Source organism: Microplitis mediator, chromosome 7, assembly GCF_029852145.1.
Source record: "Microplitis mediator isolate UGA2020A chromosome 7, iyMicMedi2.1, whole genome shotgun sequence".
NCBI classification, from domain to species: Eukaryota; Metazoa; Arthropoda; class Insecta; order Hymenoptera; family Braconidae; genus Microplitis; species Microplitis mediator.
The window spans coordinates 1,778,287-1,793,364 of NC_079975.1; the positions used below are offsets into that span (position 1 = coordinate 1,778,287).

At 28.9% G+C, this 15,078-nt stretch overlaps 1 protein-coding gene across 9 annotated transcripts in view; it reads right to left on the bottom strand.

The window, feature by feature from the left end:
• The window catches only part of LOC130671535 (5-hydroxytryptamine receptor 2A), a 47,595-nt gene that overhangs the window by 26,575 nt on the left and 5,942 nt on the right, over positions 1-15,078 (bottom strand). For 2 of the 9 annotated variants that reach the window (XM_057475483.1, XM_057475491.1), the window contains exons 2-4: positions 8,122-8,705; positions 4,334-5,178; positions 3,075-3,372 (exon numbers count right to left, since the gene is read on the bottom strand). In XM_057475483.1, the coding sequence (XP_057331466.1) occupies positions 3,075-3,372; positions 4,334-4,750 (715 nt within the window). In that variant the 5' untranslated portion in view covers positions 4,751-5,178; positions 8,122-8,705. The remainder of the gene's footprint in view (positions 1-3,074; positions 3,373-4,333; positions 5,179-8,121; positions 8,706-15,078) is intronic. The other 7 variants (XM_057475486.1, XM_057475489.1, XM_057475487.1 and 4 more) reach the window with 7 other exon arrangements.

A 15,078-nucleotide genomic window follows, 5' to 3' on the forward strand; every position in this document is an offset into this window, starting at 1 on the left:
TTATTAATAAAGAGGAGTAATAACGGCAGAAGACTGTTAACAGCAAAGGAAAATGTAAATAATAATAAGCATTTTAATTATTCTTCAAATCTTTTACTGTTTTGTTGATGGAAAAAAAAATTTAAGTCATCCTCTAGCAGTCAAAGGCCGGTTTTGTCTTTTGTTTGTTACTTGTGTGTCATAACGGATTTCACAACAATAGAATCTTTAGTTTTTCGTGCTAGTCAGTTTTCAAGAAAAGACTTCGTGTTCATAAATCTAGAAATTCACTGCTACGTTTTTTCTAAAAAGCTAGAGCTCTTGGATGTGAAATTTCTTGTTGTTATTATTTTTAGATGGAAACTGAGTGATTACGAAAGTAATTTAGATGGAATAATATTTCGTTTTTTTGTCATTTAACTTTTTCATTTTTATGATTAAAATCGATATTTACGTTATCATTTTTCGACGGTTATTTTTCTATAAGAAATGAGAAACACGTAAATTAAATTTGGCGGTATATCAAATTCCTTTAGGAATAAAGTAATCAACTTATATGTCACCTTTTTGAACTGGCAAAACTAATAATAATAATCTACAGATAATTTGATATGTAGGTTTCAGAATTATTTCTATGAAATCGTTACGAAAAATTTCCAAATGTATTAAAACATTTTACAAAATTTCGTAACTGTCTTGAATATCGAAAAAAACAATGAAATTGCTGGAAACACTTGAAAAAATTCAATAAATAACAGAAATATGTTACGAAAATCTCTAACCGACTGAAATAATCGAGAAAATTTCAAGACTATACTGAAAAAATTGCAGAATATTTCGAAATTGTCACATTTTCGGACATTCTGAAACTTTTTGATGCCTGAAAATAATCAAACACACGCACACATTCAGAAATCGCCCTAAAAATAGTCAGAATAGCTGTCTCAGATTTTAAAACACCGAAAACTGGTGTGATAAATTTAAAAAAATCGAACTAAAATCAATATTTCTCTTCTCTCTAAACATAAATTAGTGAAAATAAGTGAATATTAGGGTGAGCCAAAAAAACCAACCTATCGAATTTACGTCTTGAAAAGGACCTATATATCGAGAAAAAAATTATCCCATTGGGCAAAATTTTTAGCTCAATTTTAAAAGGTGTCGCCATTTGAAATTTCCCATTTAAATAACATGCAAAAAAATTTTTTTTTATTAAAAATATTATAACTTTTGAACCATGTGAGACAAAAATTCGGCTCTAGAATATTCTTGTAGGGCATTAAATTTCTTAAAAGAAAGTCCTGGGAGTCAAGTTTGTAAACTTGATATTTCGTATACTAACAGGCCATCAAAGTCTAGAGTAAACAGAATCATGCAAATTTAAGGCTTTATTATGAAAAATATCAATACTATGAGAAAATTTGTTCTCCATGTAGTGCAATGAAATCACCAACAATATCGACGTTGTAACAAATAATATTTTGTTATCGATCACAATAAAAGAAAAGTATTTGGAAAATCCAAATAAAGCCTTAAATTTGTATGATTCTGTTTACTCTAGACTTTGATGGCCTGTTAGTATACGAAATATCAAGTTTACAAATTCGACTCCCAGGACTTTCTTTTAAGAAATTTCATGCCCTTCAAGAATATTCTAGAGCCGAATTTTTGTCTCACATGGTTCAAAAGTTATAATATTTTTAATCAAAAAAATTTTTTTGCATGTTATTTAAATGTGAAATTTCAAATGGCTACCGACACCTTTTAAAATTGAGCTAAAAATTTTGCCCAATATGAGAATTTTTTCTCGATATCTAGGTCCTTTTTAAGACGTAAATTCGATAGGTTGGTTTTTTTGGCTCACCCTAGTGAATATTCACTAATTCCAAGTATTCACTAATTTCAAAAAGTGGTTCGGTTGGCACTCAGAATTAGTGAATATTCGCTGATTTCACTTATTAGTGTTCAGAGAGTTCTTATTAAAAATTTCAAATTTTTTTTAGTGGAGTTTTATTGGAAATTTGCCTGAGTTGTGAGTTTGAAAAGCTCTTTCTTGTGACAAAGTTCATTGAATTGAAAAAAAAGGAATTTTTGTCGTGCGATATCTTTTAAACTAACAACCAATTTGCACACAGAAAAAAAGGATTTCTTGGCGCAAAAAATTTTTTCTTGTTCTAAGAAAATTTTTACTTGACCCAAGAAATTTTTTGTATTATAAAGTGAAAACAAAACTTTTCTTGGGGTAAGAAAAAATTTTCTCGGAACAAGAAAAAAATTTTTTAGGCGAGAAAAAAATTCTTGAGCCAAGAAAAATTTTTGTCTTCAATTCATAATACAAAATATTTCTTGCGCCAAGAAATTCTTTTTTTCTGTGTATGTACGGTAACTGAGAGGATTTATTGATACTCGTTTCTGATTTAATTTCAAGAAAAATCGGCAGTGATTAAATTTTTCGGACGAAAATTTGAATAAATTGCAATAAAGTAAATTATTAGACGTAATAATTAAAAGTATTACTTGATCAAAATGAGCATATTACGTAACTGCAGTAATGGTAAAGTATTTAGTTGGCTGTATATTGAGTTTTCAAGCTGTACTTGTACTTGTTACAACCGAAACATTTTAATTTACAAACTTTTAATCAAATTATGTAATTATTAGCTGGTAACGTACACCAGTGTTCATTTAATGGTGATCTAATTAGTCGATTGTAAATAATTTGGCATTGATTATTATGTCATAATAATTAAAATTTATAGAGAATCTCCAATCAATGAATTTGAAAATAATTAAATAATTACTCGAGTCGTAATTAATTAATTCCGTCATTTTTTCCGTAATTAAAACTTTCAAAATGAAGAAATTAATTATCGAACTCTAATTAATTATTTTTAACAATGGAAACAATTGTTAAAAAAATTTATCGTACTTGTATTTTTTTTAGTATTTAATTTCGGTTCTTTCATAACTTTAGAGCAGTATAGGAAATTGTTGAAATTTAACAATGACCGTCCTCGTAACAAGCAAAGGGAAGTACTTTAATAATTATTTCAGAGCGTACTGAGTTTTTAAATAAAAAAAAAAATATAACTTACCGAGAAATCCGGGAATGGCGCCCAGTGGCATCACAAAGAGACTGACCAGCAGATCCGCAACGGCGAGTGACAGTAGGAAATAATTAGTGACATTGTGTAGCCGCCGATCAAGACACACCGCAAGGCATACTAGAATGTTTCCTAAACCGCCGGCTACTATAAAGACTGCCACAAAGAGAAAACTCCACTCGAACCTTTTCCCGCTTCTCGGTGGTTCTATTTGACGTGTCCGTCGTGAGCATGAAACCGTCAAGTCTTCCGTCGTCGAAGAATTTCCCACCGACGTGCACTCAAAAATCTTGAAACGAAAAAAATCAAATAAACCATGAATTGAAAAAGCTCGAAATTCCATCAAAAAAATTCTCTTGAGTCAAAAAATTATTAATTGAAATTTTCAATGACTAAAAAGTTGACCTCAAGAAACCAAAAAAAAAAAATGATCCTGAAGTTAGCGGACATTTAAAAATTTTTGGATTTTCGTTTTTCGACAAATCAATTGCAAAACAATAAAATAAAAATATGCACATGTAGAAAATTTAAAAAACTACAGGTGCAATTTTTTCAAATATTTTTTTTTTTGTTTTATTGTCTAAAAAAAAATCCAAAAATTATTAGACGTCTGCTAACTTCAGTATCTTAAAAAAAAATAATAATTCAATGGCCAATTAAAAATTTTCGGATTTTTTTTCAATAGATCAATTACAAAAAAAAATATGCACATGTAGAAAATAAAAAAAACTATAAGTGCAATTTTTCAAATATTTTTTTTTTATGGTTTATCGTCTAAAAAAAATCCAAAAATTATTAGACGTCTGCTAACTTCAGTATCATAAAAAAAAATAATAATTCAACGGCCAATTAAAAATTTTCGGATTTTTTTTCACTAGATCAATTACAAAAAAAAAAATAAAATAAAAAAATGCACATGTAGAAAATTTAAAAAACTACAGGTGCAATTTTTTCAAATATTTTTTTTTTGTTTTATCGTCTAAAACAAAAAATCTAAAAATTATTAGACGTCTGCTAACTTCAGTATCATAAAAAAAAATAATAATTCAACGGCCAATTAAAAATTTTCGGATTTTTTTTCAATAGATCAATTGCAAAAAAAAAAAAACTAAAAATATGCACATGTAGAAAATAAAAAAAACTATACGTGCAATTTTTTAAAATATTTTTTTTATATTTATCATTTTGAAAAAAAAATCCTAAAGTTATTAGACGTCGGGTAACTTGACTATCATTTAAATGTAACTTACATCGGTAAGAAACGTCGAGTTGCAGTCGATAAATCTCGATATTCTTGACAAATAAGTACCCTCGATATTTTCCAGGCCATTGATAACGAGTGATAAGTTAATATTGCATCCCGAATAATTACACGGCCAACAAAATAATGAAGTATAAGGTATACCAACAAAATAGCCATCCATGTCAGTAGTACGGTGGTGCTGATGCTGATGATAGTGATGAGTGGTCGTGTTGTTGACATGTTCAGCCATACACAAGTGGTCATAATCAATAGGCATGAATCCACCGCCAGCAGCCGCACTACTAATACTACTACCACATTGCTCGTTACAGGAGTACAAACCGCCGCTGCTAATATTGCAAGATATTTCGTGAAGCATCACCGTCAGCTCGCTTGTCCAGCTCGCGATATTACCCTCAAGCATGACTTATTCACATACACCCAATACATGTACACACACATTAATACACCCTGTATTTATAGTTATAGTAACAACAATAATAACGATAATAATAACAGTAATAGCGATAGCAATAATAATCACATAGCACTGGGATTCAGCGGCAGTTATAGTTACACTTTAATCACTTTGACGTCTGACGAAAACACGCCTCCACCACTTGGCTCACCATTGTTGGCTTTTTCCTTTTCACTGAACTCCCTTTTTTCACTCAAACCTCACTTCTACTTTTAGATCCCGGCCCTTTTATCACGGAATTTATTTTACATTCCAACTTTATAAGGTCACTCTTTTGACTTCACTGCAATTCTGATTTTTGTATTAATTTTTTTACAACCCAGATGTTTTTTTCAAAGACTGCTTCCGTCAGAAGAATTTATTTAACCAAATTACTGTAAAGTAAAATTTTTTGTTTATTTACACTAGAATTTTTGATTTAACGTCGGAGAAAAATGGGGCATTCAAATTTTTGCACGACTCGTGTTTTACGATCGAAAAATTTTTTTCGCCTCACTTCGGCGACTATTTTAATTATTATACCCTTGTTAGTTCACGGAATTAAGATATTTTGCATACTACTTTAAAGATAATCTAATGGAGATTAGTTCCATACTTTTCATAAATTTATTTAGTTCAATAAAAACGGAAAAAACATCAAAATAGTTTCAAAAAATTTTCTGCCCGTCAATTACGAATCCCGTATACACGATAACTTGCGTAAAAATCCAGTAATTGAATCAATTTTTTTTTTTTTAAATTCTTTGAACGATTTGTAGGTCCCCTATTGCAAATGACTAGGTAACTCACTGTCGTTTAATTACAATTAATAAAAGAATAAAAAAGGCTGTATAACTATATCTATATATATATCTATGAAAAATTAACATGGATGGTGATGTATCTATACATTATACGTACATTTATTCCACCAGGGAATAATTGGTTAGCCTGAATTTTTTCAATTCAATTTTTTTTTATTTTTTTTGTTATTAATCGAGATATTTTGAATAAGTTCTTTTATTTAAAAAAAAAAATACTAATATAAAAAAAAAAAAAAAAAAAAAAAACAACAAATTTTAATGAAAGAGAATTGTATATATTTTAAATTTATTTGCACTTCCCGCCATTTTTTTATTGTTATTTATTATTTCATAATAAATGAGCATTACGAGTCGTGCACTTTTGGATTTTACAAATTTTTTAAATTTATTTTCAAAAATGTAAGAAAAAGAAAATTCTCCATAATTGAAAGATTGCTCTGTTTGATCGGTAAATATATGATCCGTCGTAAAGTTTAAGAACAACACGATTTCTTAAACTTCCCCACTCTGCCCGACTCTCCCCTACGTGTTTATGTTTTTACGAACAAATAATTTTTATTACCAAACAAACTTTATCTTGGCACCCAACCTCCACCTTCGGAAAGACCACAAACAGGTGATAAAAATTACGAAAACTTTTACCATTTTTTTTTATTATTTTTTTATGGACAGTAAAAAAAATGGGTTTAAGTCAATACCCAACACGTGGCCGCGGTCTTAACAGATTTTACTGTTATTCCAATATGGTTTGTGTAAAAAATTTTTTACTCTTGAGCAAACATTTTAAATAGAAATTTTAATCATTTAATGTGACGGTCCCTCAATTAGATCCCGAGACAAAATGAGACTAAATTTTTTTCTTAAAAAACTTTTACATCCGGGGTCTAGGGAAAATGGGGAAAGTTGGATCACCTCAGGCGATGCTGCCAGTTTTTTTTCTTATTTTTTTTGTGTAACAGTTGATTTTGCCCTGCAGTTTCAATTTGTTTCAGTCCTTAATTAAAAAAAAACTCGAGAGAAAATTAAAAAAAAGTTTTCTCTAAAATAGTCGCATTTTGTCTCAGTTTTTTTTGTAAAATTTATAATAAATAATTTTAGAACTCAATTAAAATTACAAAATATTTTAGTCAGTCAGTCGATTTTTTTTAAGGTCAGTGGCTTTAAAATTAATATTTAAAATTCCCGCCTCTGTATTTATTAAAACCCATACGCTGGAAAATGTTTAAAAATTTTCATGTCCGGAAAAAAAATTTATCGCATCCATGCTTTGTAATTAAACGCTTTGATCAACAGAACACTTTTACGTTGTAGAGCTAAAATAAAAATAAATAATAAAACATGTGTATGATAGCTCGGTATATGTTAAAAATTAAACTTGCAAATGAATTATACGCAGGTTTTAATTTTATCTAACAAAATCCTGCGGTAACTTGAGAGATTCAATTACTAAACGTTCACGATCCCTGAGCTCATGGTCTTTTTATAATTTTCCAATCTCCGGTGATTAAATCAACTGACAAAAAACATAAAAAAAAAAACAACGAATTTTATGACGACAATACAACGAAGAGAGTCTGAGATTTTGCTCTACTCGATTATTGCATCGGTCAGTTTTTCATTTTCTCACTTTACGATAACATCTCGACGGTTTCTCATTAACCTTATCTACTTTTTTTATATAAACATATATATGTATATTAGGGTGCTTAATTTCGGAGCCAGATTTTTTTTTTTCATGTGCATGTGGAAAAAACCATAGTTCAACGCAAAAAAAAAATTGTCGCGCAAAAAAAAAATTCTATGTCGATTACAGACCTAGCTCATTGAAAAATTCGATTTTCCCATTTAAATAACATGGGAAACATTTTTTTTTAGCTTTAAGTATTTTTAACCTCGTTAACAAATCAATAGATCAAATAGACTAATACATATTTTTGTAGGAAATTGAATGCTCTACAAAAAAGGTTTCTTATCATTCTTCGATTAATCCATCTATTCAAAAGTTATTAGAGCTCGAAGTAAAGTTGAAAAAAATCTGGCTCCGAAATGAAGCACCCTAATGTATATATATATATATATATATATATAGAAAAGAGCGGGGTATAAGCAAGTAATTAATTGTTGTGACACAGACCGCGAATTAATTTTTGTTTATTTCCAACAACAAACCTGTCGTCAATTTTCAAGAATTTTAATGAAAAAAATTTTTTTTATTTATTTTCTGGGTAACCCGACTTGCCCCAAGTACTTTGTATTGTTTCAAAATCTATATAAAAGTCACAATAACTAAAACGTTTCGGCAAAAAATTTTTCATTTTTTTTTTTACTAATATTCGAAGCGTTCCGTCATGCCCGGATACCCCGTAACGCTTTGAAATTTTATAAAAACTCATCGGTTAAAAAAAAAAATTTTCTACATCTCTAATAAATATACGAGACGCATGAAAATATTTGAAATTTGTATTAAAAAATTCGAATTATTCGAAAAAAAAATCAAATAACTTGTAAACTTACGAATAAACCGAATTATTAGATTTGATTCGAAGACTTTTCACGAAATATATATAAATATATGTGAGTTATGTCTATACTTGTTCCTAGATGTCAAGAACTTTTTCGAACTTAAGATACGAGTCTGGTAATCGTGCGCCCGTACATTTAGTCTAGGGTTTTCATGTTCCCTCAGCTTCGTGAGTCTTGACGTCTTGATCTTGACGGAAGAACACCCGAAAGCTTTTCGTATTCTCGTTGGTACTTCTTACTCACTTTCAACATGAAAAAAGTTTACGGATATATTGGATAAAAAAAAAAAGAAAAAGGGAAAAAAAAAGAAACATTTCCTAGGAATTTTATGTGATAGGTATCATCATTCGCGTGAGCTTACGATTTTACTATCGACAATCTTTTTTACCGGTTGTTTTTTATTTTTAAAACTTTTGTTCTACTTCCGATGATGGATCACTAAACCTCTACATATTTTACTTCCGCTGACGTACAAACATTTGGGTCTGTCCGGCGATTAAAGTCCCATAAAATTTATCATTTTTTTTTTATTTTCATTTTTTTTTCTTCCTCCCTCCATTTGCAGATTAGCGCATCTGGAACACGAAAATAATTTATACATAAGTAAAAATATTTTTTGAAAATAATTTTGTGTTCAAAAATTTTTCATCTTTTTGTCATTAACAATAAAAAGTTTTTCAATTTATTGTTTCATTACCGGCAAAGTTAAAGGGTAATAAGTTGAATACATGAATGGATTAAAATTCTTTTGGCGGTAAAATTTAATTTAAAATCAGTCGGTTAATTTATTGTCAGTCAATTTTTTTTAATTCGTAAATAACTATTTTTACTTATTTCAATGTCGGGTATTTTCTTTAGCTTATTCTTATAATTCTTCCGGGTAATTTGTTTTTAATTAAATCCATCACTTCTCTGCTTTTTTAGTCCGTTTATAGATTGTTTGCGATCACTTTACTCTCAACGCTTTTTTTGTTTACGGAAGAAAAAATCGATTGATTTAATTAACGGCTAAAAGAGCACTTTGGAATTTTTCGAGCCATCTAAATTTATCGATAAAAAATTAAGTTAGTGACAATTGGAAAAATTAATATTATTATTTTGAGTACAAAGGAATCGTGTTTGGAAAATTTTTTTTAAGTAAATTATTTTTTTTAAAATTAAATTCTCTTACAAAAATAATAATAAGCGAATTAACTTAATTATCGAGTCGAAAAAACTTTTTTTTAATTTCTTAAAAAAAAAATTAAAAATCAAAAGTCGGGGAAATTGACCAACCAAAATTTTTTTCTAAATATTCAATTTTTTTTTTAATCAGGACTTTTATTAATTTATATATTTTTTTATTTTGTTGGGACAAAATGGCAAAAATTTATTTCACTAAAAATTTTGAGTTTATACCCCAATGATCGTGTTACCTCACCCTCAAATACAAAAAAATTTTAATTTTTTTATTATTCTCGTTCGATAAATGATTTTTAAAATAACAAAATATCATATCGTTTTATTATAAAAAAATATCTGAACCCGTCGTTAATTTTAAAATTAATAAATTTACTTTTCGTATCGAAAAAAATTTTTAAATAACAAAAATGAATAACTTTTTGAAAAAATCTCTTAAGTACACGACTCTTTAATTTTTATAACTTTCAGTGTTTCCGTTCTGCAAAGTTATTAATCAGTTGAGCCAGTGCATATGTGTAGAACGTGAGAGTGCATTAAGTAAACTAATCCTAGCCAATAACTCAATTGTCTCTTTACTCTGTACTTAAAAATGTTAAGTAACTATCACACTCCTTACTGCTTCTAAAAGCTCAATAATTATCATATATTCCATACACTGTAAAAAATCGGAAGTGAATACGGATTTTATTTAAATCCAAATTCACTCCGTCACTCAGAGTTCTAGAGTTTCAGAAAAAATCACTCCGCATACAGAGTAAATAGGGAATTTTTTTTCTCAAAGTGATTTCAGAGTGATCTAGATTTTAATTAAATCCGCATTCACTCCGATTCGGAGTTTTGATATTCAAATAAACTCCCATGGAGTTTTACTCCAAGAGGATTAATGAAATACTCAACATCCACTCCGTATTTACTCCGGATTTACTCCGGATTTAATCCGTGTTCACTTCACAAATTTTTTACAGAGTAAATTACGTTTTTTTTTCCTAATAAAATTTTCATTTCACTTCTTAATTATATTTATTTTAAAATCGAGTGACTTTTCTTAAAGACTTCCAAGTCACGAGACAAACAAACTCAGCGCTAAGAATTCAAACAACTTAAGTAGATTGTTGTTTAATTGACTGCAATCGTGCTATGAATTAAGCAATAACGTTCTTGAGAACTCTAATTTACGACAAATAACATCAAGTTCAACGAGAGAATTGATTTTCTTCATCCAAACGAAATTAGTATATACTTCAGGGGAATTTAAATTTTCTTTGAGTTAATTTTTTTTTTTCTATTGTAAAGAGAAAAAAAATTGAGCTTACATTTTTTTTCGATTATTTATTCACCGACATTATTATCGTCAAGTTTATTTAATATCCTTAAATAAAAAAGGCATGAGATGTATGAAGCCTTTTTTCCGATTACTTGATTGGTCGAAAGCAAAAAAATATATACAAACAACACGAAAATATACATTAAAACAAATATATGAAAAACGACACGCGCGCGCTTGCGCGCAAAATATTACGCTAGTAGTTATATATTTTACACAAGCGGTATTAAGTTTCCTGGTCGTGTTTTTCATGCGCTAATTCCGGTGAAAAAATAATAATAATATAAGTTTAAGATATTTGTTACGTTGTTGAGATATACAAGAAGCTGGAGGAAGTTTAAGATTGTTGAATATTAATACTGTTGACATTTATTTTTGTAAACTTTTCAAAGTATTTTATTTAATTTGATTTAACGTCGGTATTATCAACTTTATTTTTTTTTTTTGAGAACTTGCTTTGACATAAAATTTAAAAATGATACTCGGAATTTTTTTTTTTACCGGAGTATCGTAATATAAATCTGATAGATCTCTTATATCAAAGCTAGAGATGTCAAATTTATCAAAAAATTTTTTATTTTATATTTGAAAAAAATTTCTAAAGCTAAGGAAGAAAATTAAATTGTACGGACATCAATTGACATCGACGTTGACTTGGAATTTTCAAAAATTATATCTATAGATTACATTTATTTGGCTAGATCGAAATTAGGTTTTTACGGATAGTGATTATTGCGATAATTTTCTAATTTGCAATGCATAATGAAAAATTAATCCGATTGCATACGATTAATTTAAAATATTCAAATCGTCTCGTATGATGATAAATATTATTTTAAAACTTTAATTAGATATTGATATTTAATATATATTTTCATGTTTACTTATGAATAATTTTTTTTTTTAATGACTTATTTTTTTTAATTAAAATTTGTTTATATTGTGATCAACATTTTAAATTTAACTCGAAAAACAACTAATTTTAAAGGTATAATAAAAAAAAAAATTATATCAAGTTTATGAAACAAAAGTGAAGATAAAATAAACTGTCGTAGAAGTGGAGTTGTTTGGAACATTAAGTTAAAATAATGTTACGTCGACACACTCAGATATATATGTCTGTCAATTTGCCGAGACTTTAAAAAAAAATCGGTCTATCGGTTCACGTGTACCTATTCAAAAAAAAAGACAAATCTAGCCCATTCTTATAGTTACTTTGCACCCAGATTTAGAACATTATTAGGCCTATGAGGGCTCATGTGTACCTATTCAAAAAAATAGACAAATCTAGCCCATTCTTATAGTTACTTTGCACCCAGATTTAGAACATTATTAGGCCTATGAGGGCTCATGTGTACCTATTCAAAAAAAAAGACAAATTTAGCCCATTCTTAGTTACTTTGTAGCCAGACTTAGACCATTATTAGACTTATGAGGGCTCGTGTACCTATTCAAAAAAAAAGACAAATCTAGCCCATTCTTACAGTTACTTTGCACCCAGATTTAGAACATTATTAGGCCTATGAGGGCTCATGTGTACCTATTCAAAAAAAAAGACAAATTTAGCCCATTCTTAGTTACTTTGTAGCCAGACTTAGACCATTATTAGACTTATGAGGGCTCGTGTACCTATTCAAAAAAAAAGACAAATCTAGCCCATTCTTACAGTTACTTTGCACCCAGATTTAGAACATTATTAGGCCTATGAGGGCTCATGTGTACCTATTCAAAAAAAAAGACAAATCTAGCCCATTCTTATAGTTACTTTGCACCTAGATTTAGAACATTATTAGGCCTATGAGGGCTCATGTGTACCTATTCAAAAAAATAGACAAATCTAGCCCATTCTTTTAGTTACTTTGTAGCCAGATTTAGATTATTATTAGACCTATGAGGGCTCATGTGTACCTATTCAAAAAAATAGACAAATCTAGCCCATTCTTATAGTTACTTTGCACCCAGATTTAGATTATTATTAGACCTATGAGGGCTCATGTGTACCTATTCAAAAAAAAAGACAAATCTAGCCCATTCTTAGTTAGTTTGTAGGCAGATTTAGACCATTATTAGACTTATGAGGGCTCATGTGTACCTATTCAAAAAATCTGTCTATCTGTCGACCCTGCGGACGAGCCCCAAAACTTTCCGGTTTTCGAGCTCCTTGATTTTTGTATGCTATCGTTTTCGAAAAAAAACCTTTTTTACTATTTTTTTACATACATACGTACGTACATACATGCATACATACACTCGGACATAATTTCGAAATTAGTCAGAACAGCTTTCTAGAACCTCAAAACCCCAAGACCTGTTAGAAATTTGATTTTCGAAAATCGGACTAAAACTAATTTCCCGAATTTTTGATAATTTTTAATTTTCTTAGCGGGAAATTAAAAAGATTCCGTTCAATTTTTTCGGAATATATATTTTTCTTTGCAATTGAAACTAGACAAAATCTTGATCGGAATTCCATAAAAATTCCTATAAATTTTCGCATACTCAATTCCCCGGAGATGTCGATATCGCCTGGTCTTGTCTGCATGTCTAAATTTTTTTATTTTATTTATTTAACTTTATTTCATGCATTTTCTCCATACTAACATTTTAAATCCTCTAGTAGCTCGGTTTATAAAGTCGGCTCATAAATTTTAAACATCCCGGTTGTATATTATGTACGTTTCTTTATATTCGACACGTCAAGAATATCTTCACTAAGTTTCCTTTCCTTCAAATGCATCCCTCAGGAGTTGATGTAAATTGTTCAAAAAGAATTTCTACACGCACACTCACACATCCACATATATAATAAATATATATATATATAAAAGTATATATCAAGATAAAGCGACACGATAAAAAAACTGATAAACTTATAAACAAATAAATAAATAACGCAAATTGTTTAAATATCACAAATAAATTCCAGTTAATTTTTCAAATTTGAAAATCAAATTTTGTTTAGTTTTTTATTTTCGCGATTAACTGACATGAAAACTTCGAAAACATCTTAAAAGCTTTAATAAGATTGGAAAGAATAAAGTATAAAGTTTCCACTGCTGACATGCAAAGTTTTTACTTCATATATATATCTATATACAAATGTATGTATACATACACAGGGAAGACTGGGTCACCAAAGAGAACCTCAAAAATTCGCTAATAGAAATCCATTTTTTATCCTCAAAATTTGAACGATTTCGCGCGAATTATAAATTTCAAAAAAACTTGGGGTATCGCGGGCCGCTTAAAAAAACAAAATGTTTTTTTTTAATCTAGAATTTTACATTTATTTTGCGTTTAGTAAATTTTGAAACCAACCCAAGTATCCTGGGTAAAAATAGAGAGAAAATTTTTCTTGTAAAAAAAAAAATTGTCATGCGCGGGAAAACTTTTTTTTAAAAAATAATCGTTGCAGAAATAATTGCAGATTTGTCTGAAATAAATAAAAACAAATTGCATATGGTAATTAAAATGAATGCATATATATGAATGGATATATATGTATATATTTTATTTAAAATGACTTTTGTAACTTTCTACTTCCTAGTAATCGATACACACCTGTTCAAAGGATGTTCAATATCCGTAAAATTTATGACTGCGTCACAAGAGTCAACACGTACGTTCGTCACTATGATGAATGTTGCGACCAAAAAGAAAAAAAAAGTATAGAAAAAATAAAAATTCAAAGTATTCTCTATTTATTTTTTGTATTCATTTTTTCTCTTGTCTTTTATCTCGTACAAATTCCATCGCAATCAATTCGCCCAATTTTATTTTAGTCTTTTGATTGCTATACTCAAAAGTACCGTTATATTTTGACAAACAGGACAAATTAATAATGTGCATGTGTTTGAATCGGATACCAAACATAAAATGCCTGGGTCAGAATTTAATTAAATTAGCTGACAGTGCTCTATCATTTGAATCGTTTATTTAAAAAACATTTTTTTTATCTTGATTAAAAAAGTTTTTATAAAAAAAGTTGTTTGTTGACGTTTAATAATTCTCATAAATGACGAAAATACTTGTACCAATAAAGAGGAGCTAATGCACGAGTGAGTGTAAATTACTTTGGGACACATTCCAGATTAGTTTTTGTATATCTGTATAAATTGAGTACACAGGTGGACGTTTTTTCTTTTCTTTTCTGTTTTTTTTTTTTCGGTCAAGGGAATAAAAAGTTGATGAGGAATAAAGAGTAAAGTAAAAAGGGAATGCCGCTCTGTTTGCTATACAATAACAACAGTACAACACCGAAAGCTAGGGCTTTGTCACTGACAAAACAATATTGAGATGGCTGGTGTGACATACGGGAATCAGAAAAAATATTATTGACACTTGCTGTTATTATTATAATTTTTATATTATATAGGAGTACGCTCTTGTTCATGTCAATGAGTGTAATTCAAATGAGTTTTGTAACTGTTACCAAAAATAAT